At 38.1% G+C, this 21,390-nt stretch overlaps 1 protein-coding gene across 2 annotated transcripts; it reads left to right on the forward strand.

Annotated features, from left to right (window-relative positions):
- The first annotated feature begins 635 nt into the window (after window positions 1–635).
- On the forward strand, window positions 636–17,296 carry LOC124406622 (extensin-like). Of its 2 annotated transcripts, XM_046882092.1 has the most exons (7): window positions 636–778; window positions 6,828–6,983; window positions 8,712–8,815; window positions 13,178–13,257; window positions 13,505–13,810; window positions 15,071–15,214; window positions 16,864–17,296. In XM_046882092.1, exons 2-7 carry the CDS (start codon window positions 6,859–6,861, stop codon window positions 17,140–17,142), a joined length of 1,038 nt encoding a protein of 345 aa, XP_046738048.1. In that variant the 5' UTR covers window positions 636–778; window positions 6,828–6,858; the 3' UTR covers window positions 17,143–17,296. The 2 variants fall into 2 exon arrangements, with proteins under 2 accessions (XP_046738048.1, XP_046738049.1); XM_046882093.1 differs by lacking the exons at window positions 636–778; window positions 6,828–6,983 and adding an exon at window positions 7,931–8,166.
- Window positions 17,297–21,390: the final 4,094 nt, after the last annotated feature.

Genomic DNA, 21,390 nt, shown 5'->3' on the forward strand with positions numbered 1-21,390 from the left:
ACGTTAAACTGCTTTTCACGCTTTATTCGAAAGTTTGCGGTGACTTTTTTCTCGATTCCCGAGCCAACAGTATTTTATCATTCACAGGATTTTGCGAATTGTTTATTATTCTTCACTGCAGATATTTGAAGACAATAAGTGGCTAATAATTTTTCCCAATAATCTTCTCCAAAAGCTTCTGACAATTGAGCTTTCTTCGCCTTGTTCACAGCGTGCCACGCTAGTTTCGGAAATAAATTAATACGTTTCGCTGCTTCGAAAATGTTTACAATCTAATTTGGCATATAGTGCAGGTATATCGAGCCAAGTATACTACGATAATAGTCTGACTAAACGTTATTCCTGTTTCAAATAATTGGCTAGGGAACGATCCAAGATGAGAAACCTGCATGTACTTGAAACCGTGAAAAACTAAAATAAACATGAAAAAAAAATTTTGAGCGCTAAAATCGCGGGGGCACGCGCATGCTTGGGACGAAATTTGTACGGGTTTAGTAACTACGATAATTCGAATTATAAATTGTATAATCTAAACTACGTAAAGCCGGACCGCGGCACCACTGTATGACGGAGGTGTTGACCAATGAATTTTTAGAAAATCTCAAGAAATTCAAGACTTTTGCTCGCAAAGACGCTAGGTGGATGTACGAAAATAGCATAGCGCGGTGGGCAACGGTGGCTGGAAGAGGGTCTTGGTTGCTTTTCAGCATTTGAGCTTACTCGAGTTCAGTGTGTTCCACCTTCGGGAGACCGGCTCGTAACGCAAGTTACACTTAAGGTAAGTTATAACTCCAAACGTGATTCACTGTATATTTGAGACTTGTTGCCACTCCCCCTGCACAGCTGCGGGGATCATTGCCTTATTGTAAGGTGCTAAAAAAAGTGCCTCTTACCGGCTCGAAGGGTGCCAGGGTCGCCGGAGTTTAATTACTGTCAACCGTCAACGTGACATAGTCCCTCCGTTTAGTATAATGTGTCACTCACTTCGCGACCATACGTCCACCTATCCACATTATCATTACGATGTGCTTGGATAAATATTTGCAGTAACTTACTCATCATAAGACTGGAAACGATTCATTAGCTACAGGGAAAATCATTTCTACCCTTCGAGCTGTTTGCAACTAAACCATAGAAATTACACCATGCTAAATATGCAAAATTTCCTCTTTTCGCAGACCACTGTTTAATTTATGATACGTCAAGTTTTTTTTTTTTTTTTTTTTTTTTTTCTCATTTAATAGTCGTATAATTATTCGTTCTCATCAAAATTAAAAGTGGTTCAGCCTATAGCCAGTTATATTCTTTGCGACAATCGAATCCTCGTGATTTGTGTAAACGTTATTCGTTGGTAACAATTGTTTGAAGCGAACTCCGTGTTCTGCAAGGTTGTTTTGATAAGACTTACACTTTCATATCGAACAAAGTTAAACTAGTGATTTCAGTTGTTACGGTTAACAACGCTGATTCGTCTACTAAATATAAGGTCATTTTTCAAAAAGGCTTATTTTTTGTACGTGGAATAGATACGAGGTGTTTTATTTCTTTCGTGTTTTACCTGAGGATCAGAAAAAATCTGAGGAATTTGATCAATTGTTGTGAAATATCGAACTGCTGAACTGTGATCACGGAAGTACAATCCTGTGAAGACCGTGTAATTTCATCAATTTGAGAAAATTCGATCACAGAACTTTCATGAATAATACTTGTTGATACTTGTATGCTCAGAATGTTCAAAATTTCCTCAAACTATCCATATCGAATACATGATCCGCATTCGGAAGTCTCTGGAAATGTGATAGAAAAAAATTAAGGGAGCCGTATTGGAAGTTATGAATCTTGTAGAATACTACATAAGTTAAGTGAAATTAAGTATTGAATTTCACCTGTCAGTTTTAAATGCAAAAACTTCAATCAAATTTCTTTCCGAAAATCGAAACGTTGTAACAACAGTTTAGGCTGCATGAAATTATCGAAACGTAAAGATTTTTAGAGTATGCAAAATTTCTACTTTACCGAATGAAAACATCGAAAATTGCTCTACAATATTTGGCGGTATAGCGTATAATAGTAACGCGTTGATTTTGCACATTTCGATTACCGTTTGCCTGAAAAAGTTTGCATAGATAAAGTTCCGATAAGATTTCCCTGAAATCCACTGCAATTCTCTGCTCAAAGAACCTCTTCAAAGCAAATTACAATAAGGAAGACTCAGTGGTCAGTGATGATACATCTCGTAGTCAGGCGTCCCAATTTGTATTACGTAACAGGTGCGAAAATATAATATTATAAAAATACTCTTAAGAATATAAGTATAAAACGCTGGCTTTCGAAAAAGTCAGGATGAGCGATATTTATTATTCCAGCGTGGCAATGCCCGATACTTATGAATACGTTCGTGGTGAACGGTCGGTCATTAGTCGTCGGCTTTCACGGGCCTTCCGCGACTTTCGTCAACGGTAAATACCACCTTCATTTCATTCGGCGTTTTCCACCCCCGCTGGTAATCCAACCCGACCAGCGTATCGAGATTTTCCGAGGCCATACGAGTTTTCCCGAAATTTCACGAACCCGCATATTATACACGTCTCGCGGCGAACTTTTTGCGTATAAGTATGCAAAGTCGATATACACATATATTCGGAGGAATCCGCGCTAAATTTAAACCGCATAGGTGTGAGTACGGCCAAAACCGCAGGGACGCACCTATAATTCTCTTCTCTGAGGACACGCGTTCACCTTAAAACCGTCTCTGACGCACGAAGATCTGATTTATACGCGTTCGACGATAATTCGGTTGGGTTTCCATGTAATTGGGTCACACAATAATTTTTCAAGTGCGATGTCAAACCGTTTCATAAGAACTTATAATGTTTATCGATAGAGTCTGGATCTTTTGACGATAAAGAAGAACGCTAGCGATAATTGACGCTCAAGAATAGAAGCATTCTTTTTTCAAATCCGTTATAGTCGGATTAGTCCAGCACTCTATCGCAGCCAGCCAATACATTATCGACAAAGTCAAGTTTTTAAGTCAATCAGTAACTGAACTCGATCTTCATGAGTAGTAATTGAAATAAGTAATCAGTTCATCTGTTTTCACACCATATATGCTGTAACACTTTAAGGATCCCTCAAAGCATGGCATAATTAATTTTGCTTCCGAATATCTGTCAAGTGACAAGCACCGAGACATGGAGTTTGAAAGCATGTCAACGCACCCTCGTGAACTCTTGTCAGTATGCATATACATAACGAAGCGATGATTTAAGTACTGTTCTATAATAGTGAGTTTCGCTCGTTTTTCACGTCCGGGGTCTTCTCTTCGGCCCTGTTTTTCTGGCACAGATTCCAGAATACTCAGCCGACTCATCTATTTCTCCCTCCTTCTACATGGTATCTCGTTCACAGCTTCTTCCTACTTCACTGTATGGCTGCTCTGCAGAATTATCCCCTTCCGTGTGTATGTAACTTGTGGTACTTTTACATTCCAAACACTTTATTCCAGGATTAAGTCGTATAAGATTTGATAGAGTGTAAGCACGTTATAAAAACTCAAGAGCCCCTCAAATTTAGAGGTGTTGGCTTAGTTTACTATTTAATTATGACATTGAATAGCATCGAAAAATTTTTCACCTTCCATCAAGAAAACTACAGAATTCACGGTGTGAATATTTGGTCAAGAAATACCCTTGAACGCTTGACCGAATGACAGAGGGGCTTCGAGGGCTTGACCTCGGTGAAAGGGAACGCGGAGGAGGAACTTTGAGGGTCGTAAAGAGGTCGCGGGCGCCAGAATTTCTCAGCAGTCGCGGTATTTGGCTTTTGTGTCTTCGCCATCACCCGACTGAGCTAAATCGGTAACGTCCGTCAACAGGTGACTCAACCGTGCCTCAACGTACGAACCCTGATCACAAAGGTTTTAATCATGCTGTACTTGACTATATTTCACATCATTTGGTCAATCGAGAATAACTTCAGCTCGAGATCGCATCTTTCTGGGAAACTGTTGTCTTCTAGTCATAGATCACGCGTAGAACCCGTCAAAAACAGAGATGGAAGGATCTAGGTGACGATGAGTAAAGGTGGCAGGTGGTCAAAAATAAAAATAGATGAGTTGATAATTAAGGAAAAAGTAAGAATATTGCAAAGATTATTGTAATTGTGAAATTATCCGCATGATTATTCTTATTTCTTACTAACTTTTAATCAAGCACAAGATTTATTTGATCGAGTTCAGGGTCAGTGATCTTCCAAGCTTTATCTTCTTTCTATTTATTAATCCAGCTACGAAATGTTTTGGTTTTATGTATCCACTTTGACGCCCAGGGTATAATATAGCTTCGAAATTCTTCTCCAATGTAAACACATGCATCGTCATTGATCTTGCCCGAAGTTTACCTTGTAAAATTTTTCAGCTACGAAGCTTTCCATCCCTGAATATAGTTACATATGTATATTGGCATCGTAATTTGCGAGGAATTTTGCAATCAGAAGTAATCATACCGGACTCGTTCACCAACGTCGCGAAATTACTGCTAAAAATACGTCAGTGCATGTTGTGAATTTCTGATACAAACGCTAATTTGTTCGTATCGAGAAGCTCGAATGTGCAAGTTAATGCTTTTTGAACCATTACAATGGATGATTAAGTGAAAACAACCCACGACGCAAAAGAAAATGTATTTCAGCCAAGGTAAACACTCTTTACAACCGAGATAATTGAAGTCTCAGCTGTTGCGGGAAGAAAAGAAGGAGTGAGAAAAACACGATGTACCTAATGAAGAAACGAATGTTCCAGCAAATCAATTATCCCACCGTTCAAAGGATACATCGAGGGTACATTGTCACAAACCTTATTAAGCCGTAATCGAATATCGGCACTAAAAACTTTGATAATATATAATAAAAAAGAGAGATACTCTAATCAAAATATCACTTCACTTGGCACATGCTGCAATGAAGAATGTGTGCATATGTATGCAACATGTCGGCACAGCTGTTTCCTAACGTTCTTCGGCGAGGACGGAGCGTCGAAGATTAACGGCCAAAATTTATTGTACGTGTATGAAAAATCAGTAGCTTCAATATCCCAGTTTATAGCCTTACGTCGGGCACCTATAATTTACAAAAATCGAAATTCACTATGAAAATAACAATATGATTTTATATGTGTCGCGTTAAGGCCTTACATACGTATAAATTTAAAAAAAAATGGATTTTTTTCAACGGATTGTTGTTCTCTATAGATTGAGGCTTATTTCTGTGAAAGTCGATTGCAAAAATTCCCCACAGATTCAAAGTTATGGTATAAAATGTGACTGTCCGACGAAAGAGGCCAGAACAGCTCGTCGACTGTAAAAAAATAAACAAAAACAATTAACTACCGACAAGGAAGGCATACAATACGAAGCCGTAATGGGAGATTAAACGTAAGTTTACAAAACAAATAAAAGAATTCATAAAGTTCTCGCCTTAGCTGCACGCGACTTCCAGCAAAGCGCACTTAAAACTTTAGACGCGTTTTTCTCGAAACTCCTTTTTCCTACACGGTCGACATGATAACTCGTATAGTTTTTAATATTTTTTGATTCGATTTTTTTAAATATTCGAAATAGCTTTCTCTATCATCTGTCGAGCAGGATTTTTGATATTTTGATTTAAAAATTTTATAAAAATATTTAAAATGTAAAACGAATACTTTTTTTTAAACTGCCACAAATTGCTAAATTTTTCGAAATTCCAAATTCCGGCTCGACAGACTGTAACTACAACTTTGTTTTACAAAATCTTTTAAAAATTTTGCAGATCGATCACCATTCACCGGAGATATGATGTCGACCGTGGAGCAACTTTTTTTTCTTAGAGTTGTGGATCGTGTGATTTTTTACACAGCAATTTTTGTAAGAATAAAATAAAATACAATTTTTTATAAAGTTTAAATACCAATAAACAATGTGTACTATTTATTTTCATTGATTTCTATCGTAATAAAAATTTTTCTTGTAGCGCATTTTTCGCGCTGCTAGACGTATGTAAGCCCTTAAGTTGCGTCCAGCCCTTATTTGATTGAGTACCTCCATCTCATCGAGGTCTAGGTGGTTTGTTTCGGGAAACCTTTCACACCTTTAGTCAAGGTCAATATTACGATCTCTCGAGAGCACTTGTCGTATTTTTAGGCCTGATCTTGTCACGGCGACGCTTATAGCCCAAAGCAAACTTCACCAGTGACTCGGAACAACAGTGTATACAAGACTAGATCGGCTGCCTATAACGAGCCCTTGTTATCACAAGAATTTCTCACCCACACTTCAGTTTCACCAATGTTCTGTTTCGAAGGGAATTCATAAACAACCTTGTCAAGTTCCAAACCCTCCATTTGATTATTTAGTAGAAATGAACATTTTCTTTTAGGAATACTTTTTACGAAAGAGGCTATAAATAGCTTCGTTAAAATGCATTTTTTCCTGTAACAAGACATATTGAAAGAAAAATATGATGAAAATTGTCCTCAGCCCTTATTTAAGGTCAAGATAAGCCAGCAAAATTATTATCGTGAGCATAAAAATGGATAAAACTAGCATATTTTACAGAGTAAGTAGAAAATGAGACATAAGTCAAGATCGAGACTCTACTTAACCATATTTTTCTCTCTGTGTACTCTATTGAACGAAAAATGTTAATTTTAAAATTACCGAAGACATTCCTATGTGCTTAGTTTACGTAACCGACAGGTGTAATGACTCCAGCATAATTGTTGATAATGCCGCAAGAGTTGTTTAGTATGCTGAATGGTCTCGTAAGTCGCGGAAATATTTATTTTACAGTAGTAACAAGAAATTATAAAGGAAGTGAACGATGGCGGGCCAGGGGCCAAAGTTCGTGAACAAGCAGTTCAACTCACCCATCAAACTCTACTCTCCGCAGTCGGTGCAAGAGACACTCGAACGCCAGACTCAAGTTCTATCCAACGGTGCTGTCGGGTAAGAAAATCACATTTCTTTCCCATACGAAATACGCTTACAATTAGTTACATTTCTCGTAAAATAATTCTAGAAAGAATTGTGACTCACAAACCCAAACACAGAAATTACGTGTCCATTAAATCTAATTGCCATTCTTCTCAAAGGCCTTAGAATTCGGATCTGCATAAAATATGCATGAAGTAGGAATTACACGCGAAAATCATGGTGCAAGGATTCATTTGTGACAAGGAATTTCAATTCAAATTATATAAATACAAATGACAGCTGCGTTGCACTGCATCACCTATTCGTGTTAACACAACGGCATTAGCCTTGTTAGAGAATCAATTGAATTCCTGCCAAACGGAACGCGTGAGTGGTTCAATTCAATTTCTGTATACGTGAATTCTATTACTGAAGTCTGCAGTGGTAAATTTGTCGATTGAAATGTAGCTTTTTTTTAAATTTCATGCCAATGTTTACATTTGTATTTCGCAAAGGAACGAGTATAGCGATAATTACGACTATTTAACTAAAATAACTAGTAATTATCAGCCGTTTTTGGCATTGAAATATAAAACCCGTTCCTCTTGGCAGCGACGCGGACGGCAAGTTGCAACGAGGAAAGACAGACAAATAAACAGACAGCGTGGCAGCATCTTGATCTGGTAGACGCCAAAAGACGGTGAAATACATTGAAAGATATTTACTCGGAGTAAACGCGAGGTGTCAGCGGTTATTGGCCGGGCGATTGACAGTCGATGACGTTTATTCGCGAGACGCAGCTAAACCGACGCCAGGCGTCTAGAGGCGACGGCGGTGATTCACTCGCGAAATGCCCGAAGCTCGGATTCATAAGCTTTTCGTCCGTGTGCCTATAACGTTGAGTCGGTTCCGTTAGCAATCGGGGTATTTTTAGTAAGTAAGTGATTCCTAAATGCCACAAATAAACTCGTGTGTCTGTGTACTTTTCGCCTGGTGATCCGCTTCCCTCCCTAGGGAGTTCCGCGCCCTCCTCGCTCTCCAACTCAGTGACTGATATAGCAAAAACCCCGTCATCTCTTCAGCTCCTTGCGCAAGCCATTGTGTACTTGACTTACATTAGTTTAGCATTTGGCAGACCAAAGTTGTCGGGTCGCGGACGTGCGTCTGGTTTCGTGCGACCACAGGAGCTTAGCTGCAAAATGATCGCCCAAAAAAGGTGCTATCTCATTTTACATACAAATCAAATTATTCGCGCTTTCTATTTTTATACTGTGTATAAATTTCGACCTAATTTTGGTCATTCGAATCGCTATCGCTTTTAATAGCCAAATAAAAAGTCGCACTATTCGTGAGAAATTTACAGGCAAGCGGAAACCGCCGGTAACGTGTTTACTTAGCGGAAAAATAATAAATTATAGAATTCATTGCAAAGTACAGTGGTCACGTGACAGTGGAATTTTATTAATAAATCGCGAATAGAGGATTTTTCCGTGTTTTTCTGATTCGCAGAAGGTTTATTCAATAAAAAATTAGAGCTATTGTTTGCTAAAAAATAAATTCCCGTATCCAGCATATACGTGTTCTAGATTATTTGCTGACTGTTTTCTGACGTGCGGTTTTACATTCGTTGTGTTCATTCACATAGTTCGATTATCAAACAACCCATGACGTATCGCATAAATTACAAATTTTCGAAAATCTACGGTATATAACTCGAATCAATGGAACTTGCTGTACTGAGCTTATAAATCTGTTTTCCAGTATCGACTTCAACCAGTTGGCCAAGCCGGCAAATCTGCAGAACAGCGCCGTTCTTCGCATGCTCGAAGAAGAGGAAGCCAGACAACGCAACGGTGGACAACCGAGTGAGTTTTGAAATTAGTTTCTGCATCAGCATGGGAATCTAAATAGAAGCTAAACGATGAAAAATTAAAACCTGGTTCATTGGATACAATAAATTTATCTTCACAATTTTTCACGACGATCCTCTCGAGACGCGGAGAAAAATTAAGGATGGGAGGAAGCTTCGACTTGATTGAGGACCAAAGCTGAACGACGAACGAGCGTCGTGTTCAAATACATATTAATCCGAGCTAATTTTGCACGGTCATATATTCACGGACCACCCGACCCTAATATAATCTGATCGCTGCCAGCCTTTACTGATATTCAAAATAACCAGTTTAAAAATACAAAGTACTTAATTACAAGGTCAAAATGACGAAGAATCGGCTTGTTGAACGTGACCGTGTAGGCCGATACACGACAGTTTGCAAAATAATGTTTTTCTTGCACGTCTATGACTCAACGATTAACAAACCAGCATCAAGCAGTGTGTTAGTTTTCCGTGAGATACCCTACCTGACGCCAGTAAATAGGCAACCACTAAGCAGCCATCCGCACATTGAATACTTACAATTAGAGGACTAAGTGCGTAACTCTGGTTGCCTATCCGCTGGCGTTAAGCGGTGAATTTCACAGAAAAATCGTGTTTTATCGTTTTTATGGGTTATTTTTTCTACTGAATTCGTTTGAATTTCGTGTATACGCTTCGCTTGTTTCCTCATGCTTTCCCTCCCGGCCAATTCACCCTGGAGACGACGAGACGCCATTGATCCTGACGACAGCAGAGGCCCGCCGCCTGCTGCGTCCTCGTAGCCGCTACCGCGGTTGCTGGCCCCCCTTTTGCCCCCGCGACGGCCGCTACTGTCGCCTACTTTTGCGCCCGGCCCGAGGTAAAATCAGCCCGTTTTGCAACCAGCCTCTCCTTGTATGTCACAAACCGCTAAGCGGTTTCCATATAATATACAAAATTCATCGCTAGACGCGCACGCTCACCTAGTTTCGCCCCACTACCGACCGCTTCATCAAGACTCGAAAGCTCGAAATCGAGCTTTCGCATAACCACTGGTTCCGAATACATATAGTCAAAAGTATAGTCAAGTTCGACGACGATTAATAGTCGGACGTGGCAAACCACCGGAGACACCGCGGGCTAAAGTAGAAGACAGTTTGGAGAACACAAGTATGGCGTGTGCTCTGTTGATTTGTTATTTATTTACATTTTTCCATATCACGATCGCCTTTATTCTTCGCTTCCAATCATTTGCGTTCATTGCGTTTTATAAAATAATTCTGTGACTTTTTTGCATTACTTTCTACGACTGCGAAGATTAACATGCTTGTGTTTGGGTGTGAAAATTATTTATTTTAATAGCAAATCTTGTGGTTTTGTGTCAAATTATATGTATATAGTCGCGGAAATATTGTATCGATCAACTTATAGTGTTCTTCAACGGTAATTAGACTAGCTCGACAGGTGACACCTGTCAAGAATATTTTCCTACGAGTGTTTTAGTTACCCTTCGATTTTTACACGCGACCGTTTTGTCTGCTGTTCGACAAGTCCGCAACCCGTGCCGTAACGACATCGTGCGGATGCCAAAATTATATAAAGAAAAATATGCTTCAAAATTCAAGGCATGGAGCCAGTTTTAATTTTATCGATCTATTTATTTACTTTTATCGATCTATTTATTTACTTTTTTATCGGTACGATAATAAGTAAGGAAATAATCAATATTCTTTGTGCAATTTCTGGTAGTTCATCAGGTATCCATTTTTTTTTATACCAATAATTGGTCCATTCGCTTGAACCCAGCTCGGAAATAAGTTTGGATTAATTTGTCGACATTTCGTCAAGTCCAGGTGCTTCCACATCTTGTAACTTATTTCTGTAAGCTTACATAATCCCTGCAGTGGTTCGTTCGTCGGAAGAAACGAGGCAATCTACTAATTAATCGGACCGCTGAGCACCTGTTGAGGAATTTTTTAAGAAATAAAGTGTTGTCACGATATAGTGTATAGGCAGCTATTTTATTTACCTGCTTGTTAAAATCAAATTAAATAAAATGGATGTAATTGTGTTCTATTGCAATCTGTCAGATATTTTAGTCGCCAATTTTCCACTTATTGGCAGCAATGTCCTCGTTACTGGCTTCACACTGCTATGAAAAATTTAAATAGAAATAATAAAGTATGTGCTTATAGTTTATTTATGATGGGTACTTCAGACATGAAATATAGAATAGAGTTTATCATTTACCGTTAGAACAATGTTGGGCAAGTTGAAAGATGCAAAGAGACAGATGGTAGTAGAAAATATATGAAAGAAAGTATGCAGAGATTAAGAAATTGTGAAAAATAACTGAAAAATTTTTGCAAGCAAATTCATGAAATAAGGGACAACGACTCTGGCAATCGACTTACTCAATGCTCGACGCGCTAAATAAATTTTTCACAATGATTTATGCTTCTTAAAATACGAACTCCAATATAGCTCATGACTGTGTCTGTGAATGAAGGCCATAAAGTTGTCGGAAATTTTAAATTAAACGATATGTGCTCCAGAGCAAAGTAGAAAAATAGATGAAAATGATCGTGTATCTTTCAACGGAGCTGGGCGCCCATCAAAAATATTTTCACGGAATCGGAGGACCCATGTAAATTGTTAATTTCCAAAAATAGACGCGATACAAGGCCGATTCTTTGCGTTCTCACGTGCGACAATGTGGCAATTTTCAAATATAAACTTGGCCGCTACTGTGATCATAATCCGTTGGACAATCATGTTTGCAAGTTCTGGCTAAGCGTTCAAAGATCAATCATGCACTGATGCAATCTGCCTAATTCTGTAAAACATCCGCACGACTCAGCTGTTGGTCCTACGTTGAGGGATTAGGTTTTTTACCAAACTAAATTTTGAATCATTCGAAAATTCGGCCCCTCTTCTTCTGCCTGAAGAAAATTCCGCATCTCACGTTTACTTGCATATATTTTCGCATCTTTGAAGAGAGGACTGAGTAAGAGATTCTCGATTACAATTTTAAAAATAAAGTTGCTAATTGAAGAACGTTACGTTGTCCTGTGTTAACGTAGACTGTTCTACAATCTTTCTTGTTGCTCGATATAAATAAACGAGCTTGACTCACTAATGCTTGACGCACGACGCTGCAGGGACAAGCCAAATACCTATACAAGTCACGAGTCACACTTGTCGGATATTTACAAAATTCCACTGAAAAATTAGTGAATGTTCTCCTTGTGTAAAACGGACAAGGACGGTGGGAAAAGGGGAGAGACAAATGTATGAACAACGTTTTTTGAGAGGAGGTATACCCTACATACGAGTAGGTGAAAATAAGTGGGTGAATCTTGAAAATTTATAACTCAACAGCCAATTATTCAATGTGATTGGGGTTTTTTTTTGTTCAAACGTATGGCAATCGAACTTCATTCGCATACTTTCTGTCAGAAGCAATGAACCTGGAATATTGTTATTGACAACAACATCAACTCAGTTACATGTTTTCGCGGTACCAACGAAATTTAATAACGGCTCAATCGATGTACTTCAAATTTAAAGACAGATTTTTCGAATACTTTATCTTCCTTGCCTGCATGATCCAATTTCTTTCACAAAATGAGGCCGTTTTTAGTTGAATTTCGATTTTTATCTAAAAGTTATGCGACTTTTTTTATCTGTTTACTAAAAAAATGTGTTATGAATGAAAGTGTATAAAGAATACTGTCTTCTTCGAAATAAATCGATTGATCCGTTTTTGAGTGTCTAGAATTCACCTATTCTCACACCTCGTTGCAAGTCACTAATTTCATGCAGATGGCATTCCTTAAGGTCATGTATCACTCCTACCCTTACCGACCGAGTAAACTCACCCGATTTCTTCCTCTATTAAATGAACAAACGAACGGAAAGGGTTAAAATTTTGACGATGCATCGTTATTTTGTAGCAAAATTCAGTAAATTTACTCATATCCCGAAAATCATCAATAAAATATGTGGCTTTGTGACACATGTTACTAATCCCACATTTCCCGCATTTTAGGGGGCAAAAAGTACATAGTTAAATTGAGATATTTTGCGCAATTTCGGAAAAAATGAGGAGTAAAATCAGTCATCGTAAGACTGTTTTCATGTAATATTATGGTCACTAGACGAGAGCTAGAAATGACAATAATTTTGTAAATTAAAGATGCTCTCGCGATCAGCTAGATGCACAGCCAAACGTTCCTTGATTGGCACCACATGAGCTGGTTGGAGTACTACATGGCCTTAAACTGCGAGCCGCATGTTTTTTTCTAACCTCAAAACCGCCCTTACTAGATTATCCATTGCTGTACTTGATTAACCGGAGCACTTGTTGCAGGTTTAAAACGAGTGGCTTGGCCTCCACCGCCGGAAGAACAACAATTCACTTACGTGGAACAAGAGCCAGTCCAATCAAAGGTAGAGCCCCCCAACATTAATGACAGTAACCGTTGCCAATCGTTGCAACAACCTACAATTACAAATAAATTCCCCCGAATCCCGCAGCTGCATGTAATTATTCATGGACGGCGGTGAGCGATGACAAGGGGGTACAATTAATTCATGCAATTAGCGCGGCTCGACAATTATCGCGAGAACTGCACAATTGGCTATGTAACTTGTTCACTGCACCCCCTTTGATTTTTTTCTTTGTTTTTTGCCCCAGACACGAGGCGTGGGAGACTTTGCGTCGTATGGAAGTAGCCCGGCTTCCGGTCCTTCTCCACAACCCCCTAGTTCTCAGGTCCCCCAGGGACTAGTGCAAGTCGCGAACTTTCCTTCTTCTCCGTCACCCGCAAGCCCCGGGGGCACGTTTCGTCAACCCTTGAACTTCCAGTCAGCAGCACCCAAGGGTTGGGCACCCGTCACACCCCCGGCTACATCACCCTTGCCAATCCGTAACCAGCAGCCACCAATTTGGCAATCACAGCCGGTCCAGGCACCGTGGCAACAACCTGTTACTCCTCAACAGGTTCGTCTGCTCACATTACGGGCCGTCCAGGCGACCGAAATTACTGGCTGTCGGTTTTAAGACTCAACCGGTACCCTTTTCTTCTTGCCGCAACACATGTGCAAGTCATTATCGTGGGATAAATTCGTAGGAGTGAAAAAATGATTGCCAAAAATTTGGTGGAAAAATTATTATTCCTTAGAATCTTATGATCTAAAGTAACGGCGGATTCGAACTTGAATCCAAAATCAAAATTAGCTCCTGTTAGACACACTGACAATTTTATTTCGCCTATGTACTCAGTTTTGAAGCTCGTTTGATATCAAATGTTGACTAAATTTTAATGATCCAAAATTAACCCATGAAAGTCACTTTTGTACGTGTGTACAATGTACATATTGATTGCAAGGCGAAAAAGGTATTGTTGGCTCTTCAGATTTTTGTAATTTTTTTCAATTCTGACCCTTGTATATTACAAACCCAGAGACATGTTTTCCGTCAGTCAGTTTTCAATCTTCAAAATTTCAGCCTCTTTACTGCAGTTACTTATAGACTCTCAGAAAAACGCTTTCTGTGTTAAAAATATTCCAATTGACCAATTATCTCTTCTCTGGCCAGCACCATTATTGTGCTGAAACCTACATAACAATATTTTCAAATTTGATCGCACAGTAGACATGAAAAATGCTCATTTGGAAAAAATATTTATTCACTAGCATCAATTCTGAAGAATTGTAGGTACACTACCTTCGGTGAATTGGTCAGCTGGAAGGTGTTGAATGACGATGTGTAACTGAATTGCTTCAAGAACATGACGTATCATCCTATAATAAATATACGCTACAGGTGTCCAAAATTGTGTCGTAGCAAAAATGTGTCTCGATTTACGTGAAACTTTGCAATGGTGGGAACCAAAATCCATACTTCAAATTCAAAAGGGGGTCGAACGTGATCACTCATATCAGTCGGGTTCACTGTCATTATTCTGCAAAAGTTTCTATATTTTCTGGATGTTGTTGATTTTGAAAACATGTTTTATGTCACAAGACTGAGGATCATTAATTGTTTTTTGGCAAATACTTTGAGTATAAAACCGTGCATTTCAAAAATCTGGGGAATTATACGATATACACCATTTACCGTTTAATATTGAGCGTAAAACGGAAATTGATTTTATTGTGCGACATTTCGCGTGACTGTGCAGAAATGGATTTTGTGTCGAAGATAACACCATCACTAACAGTTGCAAATATGAATGCACCATGTTCAATTGAATTTCAGCAAAACCAGATTCCGAGTCAGGGCGTGCGGGTTCTTCCTTCACAACCACCCCCGCAGAGTCAATTCTCACCGGCACCTGCACGCTCCACCTTCTCACCACCACCATCTACTATAACACTCAGACCTGAGCCACCAATTTCTCAGGTAAATTGTCAGATTTTAAAGTGCGACTGTACTTTCCGCCGGTAAAGAATCAACAAATTAAAAAAAAAAAGTTCTATCCTGCAACTTGCAGATTTAGGTTCGTCAATTTTGAAACACGATGCGACTGTGATCATTCGTCATAAAACAATTTCAACGCTGTCCTGTAATTATGTCTTTGAATGAGCAATATGCTAATCGTTATATTTAGATAAATTCTATGACTGGATTTAGATCAAGGATGAAAAATCCTGTCAAAATGATTTCACTTCCTCTACGGTGCAAAACAATTAAGCTTTTTAAGAGGGAATAAATTAGCCTATTATTCGTCAATGGTGGGTAAAATTAATGTTTTCAATACTCGAATACGGAAATTACAGAGGAAAACACTAGGTATTGATTCACCAAGACGTCAGGGACGAGAATATCAATAGTGATAGAATTTTCTTCTCTTGTCAACTTTTCAAACTATATTTACACATGGTGAGTTTTCTCGAAGTAGAACCCAAATTCTGTAAACAACTTTTTCGTATAACGTTGTCCCGAAAAGGTGTTTTTCAATCTATTCGAATGCATGGTAACTTTGCAGAACTGTTTCATTTTCAATGTTGAGTTATGATAAATTCTAATTGAACACATCGAGAAAAATGTCATCTGTTGTATAATAATTTACTGCGATTGTAGCTACCTATACTACATTCAGTAACTAATGCAACATCAAATCTGGCGCACCTGTTAAAAAATGTCCTCATGACGTCAGAGCCTGGTTGTCGGCGCCATTTTATCACCACATAACCTAAGATTTCAATTTTAATGGAGGCCAATTGTAATTATTGGGGTTTTAAATTACTCGTGTCACATAAATTAATTAAACATGATCAATAATATACCTGTTCTACCATTCACACACGGAAAAAACACGGTCACCGGACCAGATGTCGGCCTGGTTGCATTAGTAACATTTTTTTCCACCAGATGACGCATTGCAAAGTGACAATCCCAACAGTTGTGTAGCGTCGGAAAACTTTCCTACATGAAAGGCTTCTGTGATTCCATATGAAAAGAAATAAGTATTAGAGGATGAAATATGGAACGAAATAAATTTGTCTAAATACTCAATTGAGCCAAGAGAAATTGTTGCAATTTATTAGCTCACAGGGGAAAAGCCGCTGAGGCATAAAACCCCTTATTATTACAGTAGTAAAGTTGTGTCAAGAGTGTATGAGGTGTTAGTGTACGATTAATGGTTGTGTCTCGCAAGTGGAGAGCTGCCGTGAGATTCAGAGGCCAAAGACGTGAATCTACGGTGGTTCGATCGGCTGGGGAGAACTTACTGTCTAAATTAGAGAGGAGAGGAAGAGAACAAGAGAGTTCCGAGCGCGACTGGAATGGCCGGAGACTCGAATCAGATTGACTAACCGAGCGTCGATTCCCGGTCAGTTATTTATTCTTCCAACGATCAGCGCCATCTTTGCGGTTAACGACGATCCACCCAATCGCGTACCTCCGCGATTGCGCCTAAACTTACCGCGACTTGTTGGTAGCGGTACGAGCGATAGAGATTTCGGGTATCAGAGGGGTGGAAGTACGCGCGAAAATAGGAAATATAAGGATTGGTACGGTCTGAACAAGTTGCATGCTCATGCTTCCAGATACCAGCTCCGGTCTATCAAGCACAACCGGCAGCGACGAAAGGAACGGTTCACGGAAACATGAGGGGTGACCAGAAGTGGCCTCCAGAGTCGGTCAAGGCTCAGACGGAGGCGGAAAACAGGGCGAGACTCGAACTTGCAAAGGGCCCAGCGGTGAGGCCGCGTCGTGTCAACAAGGACTACAGCCGTTTCTTCGCCCAACACGCCTTGAACAGCACGTATCCCGGGTACCGGGCACCCCCGGGAACCCAGTACTTTGCCCCCGGATACCAGCACTAGTTCTCACCGCGACGATCGAAATTCTGCGAGAATCTTCCCCACCTTCCTGGCCTCCCCCTTTAATTTCCTTCGCGTTTCCGCGATATCCGACCCCCGAATTACCTCCGACTCCGAAACGTGCAGCAAATTTCACGCGATCATACCGTGAAAGTATGAATCGTTGACGGAAGAATTAACACACGATCCCATAAGACACACAAAACCCCATTAGGGTAACCGTCTTTAACAATCTTCGGTCAGCGTATGAATCAATTCTGCACATGAATTTCACCAAGTAATAATATCATGATCCGTATAGATAATATTTTTATACGTGTCTAACGCCGTGACTGTTTTTTTTTTAATTTTTTTTTTTTTTTTTCATTACGGAGATCGAAACGATTAGCCGATTTTCGAATCAGCTTAAAAATGCCATACAAAATAGTACGCATGCAGTCAAGAACAGAAATTAGGAGAGAGCTTCGGCTTTTGATTACATGACTAATTTTCGGTTTACTTAAATAAGGTGTTATGAAATTAATAATCAGAAAAATCATGGAGAGTATATAGGGACGTTTAGTTTCTTGGGCCCGAGGCCTTGCGGAGGCCAAGAGGCACGGGCCTTCGCTGTCGCTTTTTTACCCTCGGAATCCATTTTTCACTGCGGTTGCCTCGCGCTCCAAGTTAGTTGGGAAGAGAAATAATTTTTTTTAGTTCACATTTTTTTTCGTCGCTAGTTTTGCTATAATCAGAGTGGATAAATGTAACATAGTTGCTATATTTGGAGTGGCAAGTTAGTAAGGACTGATCGGATATACGCACTATATACCTCCGAAAGGTTCGGCTTTTACTTTGATTTCTTTTCCTTTCACCAAGCTGCTTTTCTTCATATGTTATTCTCTCTCCGTCATCCGGCGTCATTTAATAAACATTATATAAACAAATGTCAGGTTTTTAATAGGCATACTTAAATTGTTTCTAATCGGCTTAAGACCCAGTTATGTAAAAACTAACGCTTTATATAGGACAAATGTAAAATTTTCGAAAAGCACTGCTTTAGATTAAACCATCTTCAACCGATCATTATAATAAATAAACAATAATACCTCGTGAAGAAGTTATTATCGAATTATAGTTATTGTATCTTCGATGTGTTTCAGGCATCGCAATGTTGAGCTATTTATTCTTGTCGCAAAGATTCGTGTGTGCAAGCGTTGTATATATTCAAAGATAACTATACGTATTCATATAAGCGCAACGCACAAGATCTGGCGAATAATAACTAATTTATATAACTGTGTTAAAGGACATGAAAAAGGTGCAAGAAGAATAATTATAATTGAAATATAAAAGAAAAAAAATTGCATGCGCTTCTCTAATGTACAAAACTTAAACGAAAATCATTTTGAAGGTGGGCGTATTTTATATAGCGTAATTAAACAACGAATCATATGAATTATTAAACTAATGAAAACTTTATAACGATGTAATATATTAACGTGAACAGATGAATAAATAAATTGTTAAAATAAGTTTAAAACCCTTTACTCATTCACACACGCGCGCACACAATGCACGTAGGGAACAGAATTCTTGAACCAACAAAATAGATTTTGTCAGAGTCCGTTCACTTCAATCTAGTATCCCTTATTTATTCGAAATACGATAACTTCAATACAACAATTTCAAGTTGGTTAGTTTGGGAAAATGATTTAGTCAAGCGAATTCCTTGATTCAATAAAAGCCTTTCTTATCGCGATTGAGTGAAGTATTGATTCAAGTGAACTTTTTCGCGTGTTTCCGAAATTGAGTCAAGTGAATATGATTTCATTTCAAGTTTATGTGTTGTTCCTCTAAGTCGCATGTTCTACAGAAAAAATAGATTCTTCAAATAAAATAAGTACATGAATCTAGCCAATAAAAAATTCACATCGATCGAATACCATACTTTGTTGATCTAACTATAAACGGCCACTTGGCGGTGAGTTCTCTCGCTACGGAAATAGCTTCGGAGATAGTTATAAAACCGAGTAGTCTCCTAGGACGTCAGATTCAGATAAAATAAGACAAACTTGTCATCAGACCTATTATAAACGAAGAAAGCATAATACTAAGTTTCAAATCATCGAAATTGATGTTTACGACACAGGAACAAAACTATTAACAAATTATGAGGAAAGTGTGCACCTTATGCACGTGCACACAGTATACATAGCAATAAGTTTTCGGATTGTACCCTTGAAATATCGGATAAATCGCAGAAAAATTTTGAATCAGCAGAATTATTAATGATATCGTTCGAAGAATATATTTTTGCGCTTGAAATACCTTTAATGTTCAGTCAATGCAAAAGATTTTTGTAACAAAAAACTTTCATTATCTGCTACAACTATTGAACTCTTGACTCAACAAAACATGAATTAAACAAACTTAATTTGTTTGGATAGGACAATTTCATATTTTTAAAACAAAACGATTGAGTTGCGTTCAATTAAATTTTTTGTCATTTCAATGAGACATTTTCTTGATACAAAATTCATATTATTGCAAGGAACTTCCGCCGTGTTATCGTGAATAAATTGATAGCCGGCATAACATCAAAGGCTTGATTCAATTCTATGTTAGGTTGTCATAAGTATTTCACCGGCAAAAGTATTTTGTTGAATTAAGTAAGTAATGTGTTCGCCGCATTTGACTATAGCGTTTAGTTAAATCGAATGAATATCAGTTGACTCAAATAATCCTTTGACTCCGTGTGTATTTTTTACGAACGAATAGACGACAGTAATATCCTGTATTAATAAATTCCTTATTATAATATTCGTAGCCCTAAAGTTGATTAAATCATTTATTTTTATTCGTCATGATGCAAGATATATAACAATGTTTAGAATTTTTTGTGATTAATTAATATCACCAACAATGTTGTTAAATGTAAGGCGCTTTGACTGCGTATTTATTAAGAAATAAACATATCTTCGCAGCAGCAAGATGTAAATGCATTAATAAAGTATATAAATAATGATAATATTAATAATTAATTTAATAACCAAGCAGTCTAAACTCGTCTAAAAAATTTTTCACGACATCTCAGATATTGTTATTGTCCATGGAATTAGCGTCAAAACATTTGTACATTATAATTGCAAATAACCCTGTCTATGGAAATTTAAACAAACCGAAGATGCATCATCCCAATTTTTTTATCATGTCAGTGAAATAATTTTTCAGGTAATTCAAACCCCATAAATCGTCGATTTCGATAAAAATCAGAAATTTCGAGGTTTTCTATTGTTCATAATCAGCACGCACTTTTACATATATTAATTTCTCTATTTCGAATAATAAATATTAAGGCTGAGTTGGAATATAAGTTTAGATAAAATCAATCGTAGCACATCAATGCTATAAATCAACAATAACATTTATTCAATCATTAATTCAAAATTTCATAATATTATGTTTTTGTTGAATTTATTTCAATGCATCAAAAGGCATTAAAAAAATCCTGCGCATTCCACAGAAATAATATAGCCCTCACAACGAATCTTTTTATCACCCGGTATATGAATATACATGTGAACTTAGCAAATTGTAATTATTCATATCAATTGAAATTGTCACTACAAAAGAGTCGAATCATTGATCGCATGCTCTACAAAAATCCATGTGCCGTCGCTGTAACCTGAGTTACATACATTAAGGGGGTACAATCAACGTAAGAGTGACCGGCAATTTTTTATTCTGCATGACACTACCATTTGTACACATTATACAGGTGAATGTCGCGATATAAATGCTCAGCTTGTAGAATTCGGTTGATCACAATATCATATTTCAATTGAACTCTTGCAATCATTTTATTTTGCATGAAATACCCATTAATAGTTTAGTAATTGCCAAATACTCCCAATGGTCATTGAGCTAGAATGAAATTACAGCGGCTATGTTGACTTTGCGCCAAGTATCTTGAAAACGCTATTTCAGAATTTTCAGTTCATTTGATAATTCGTTACAAGCTTGTCACTTTACGCTGAATAATTTTTCATGCCAAAAACAATTAGATGGCAAAAAATACCTTGCCATTTTCGAGAATTTATGCCCCAAAATTTACATAGTACATGTGTTAGCAAAAATGGACATAAAGAATTACTTATGGTTTATTATTCACTCTTTCAATAAAATTGTACTAAACGATCTATCGATGCATTACAGCAGCTGCCATCAAGTATCTACGGCAAATATCGATATTTACCTACGTATGGAAAA

This window comes from Diprion similis, chromosome 6 (genome assembly GCF_021155765.1).
Source record: "Diprion similis isolate iyDipSimi1 chromosome 6, iyDipSimi1.1, whole genome shotgun sequence".
In the NCBI taxonomy this organism is placed as follows: Eukaryota; Metazoa; Arthropoda; class Insecta; order Hymenoptera; family Diprionidae; genus Diprion; species Diprion similis.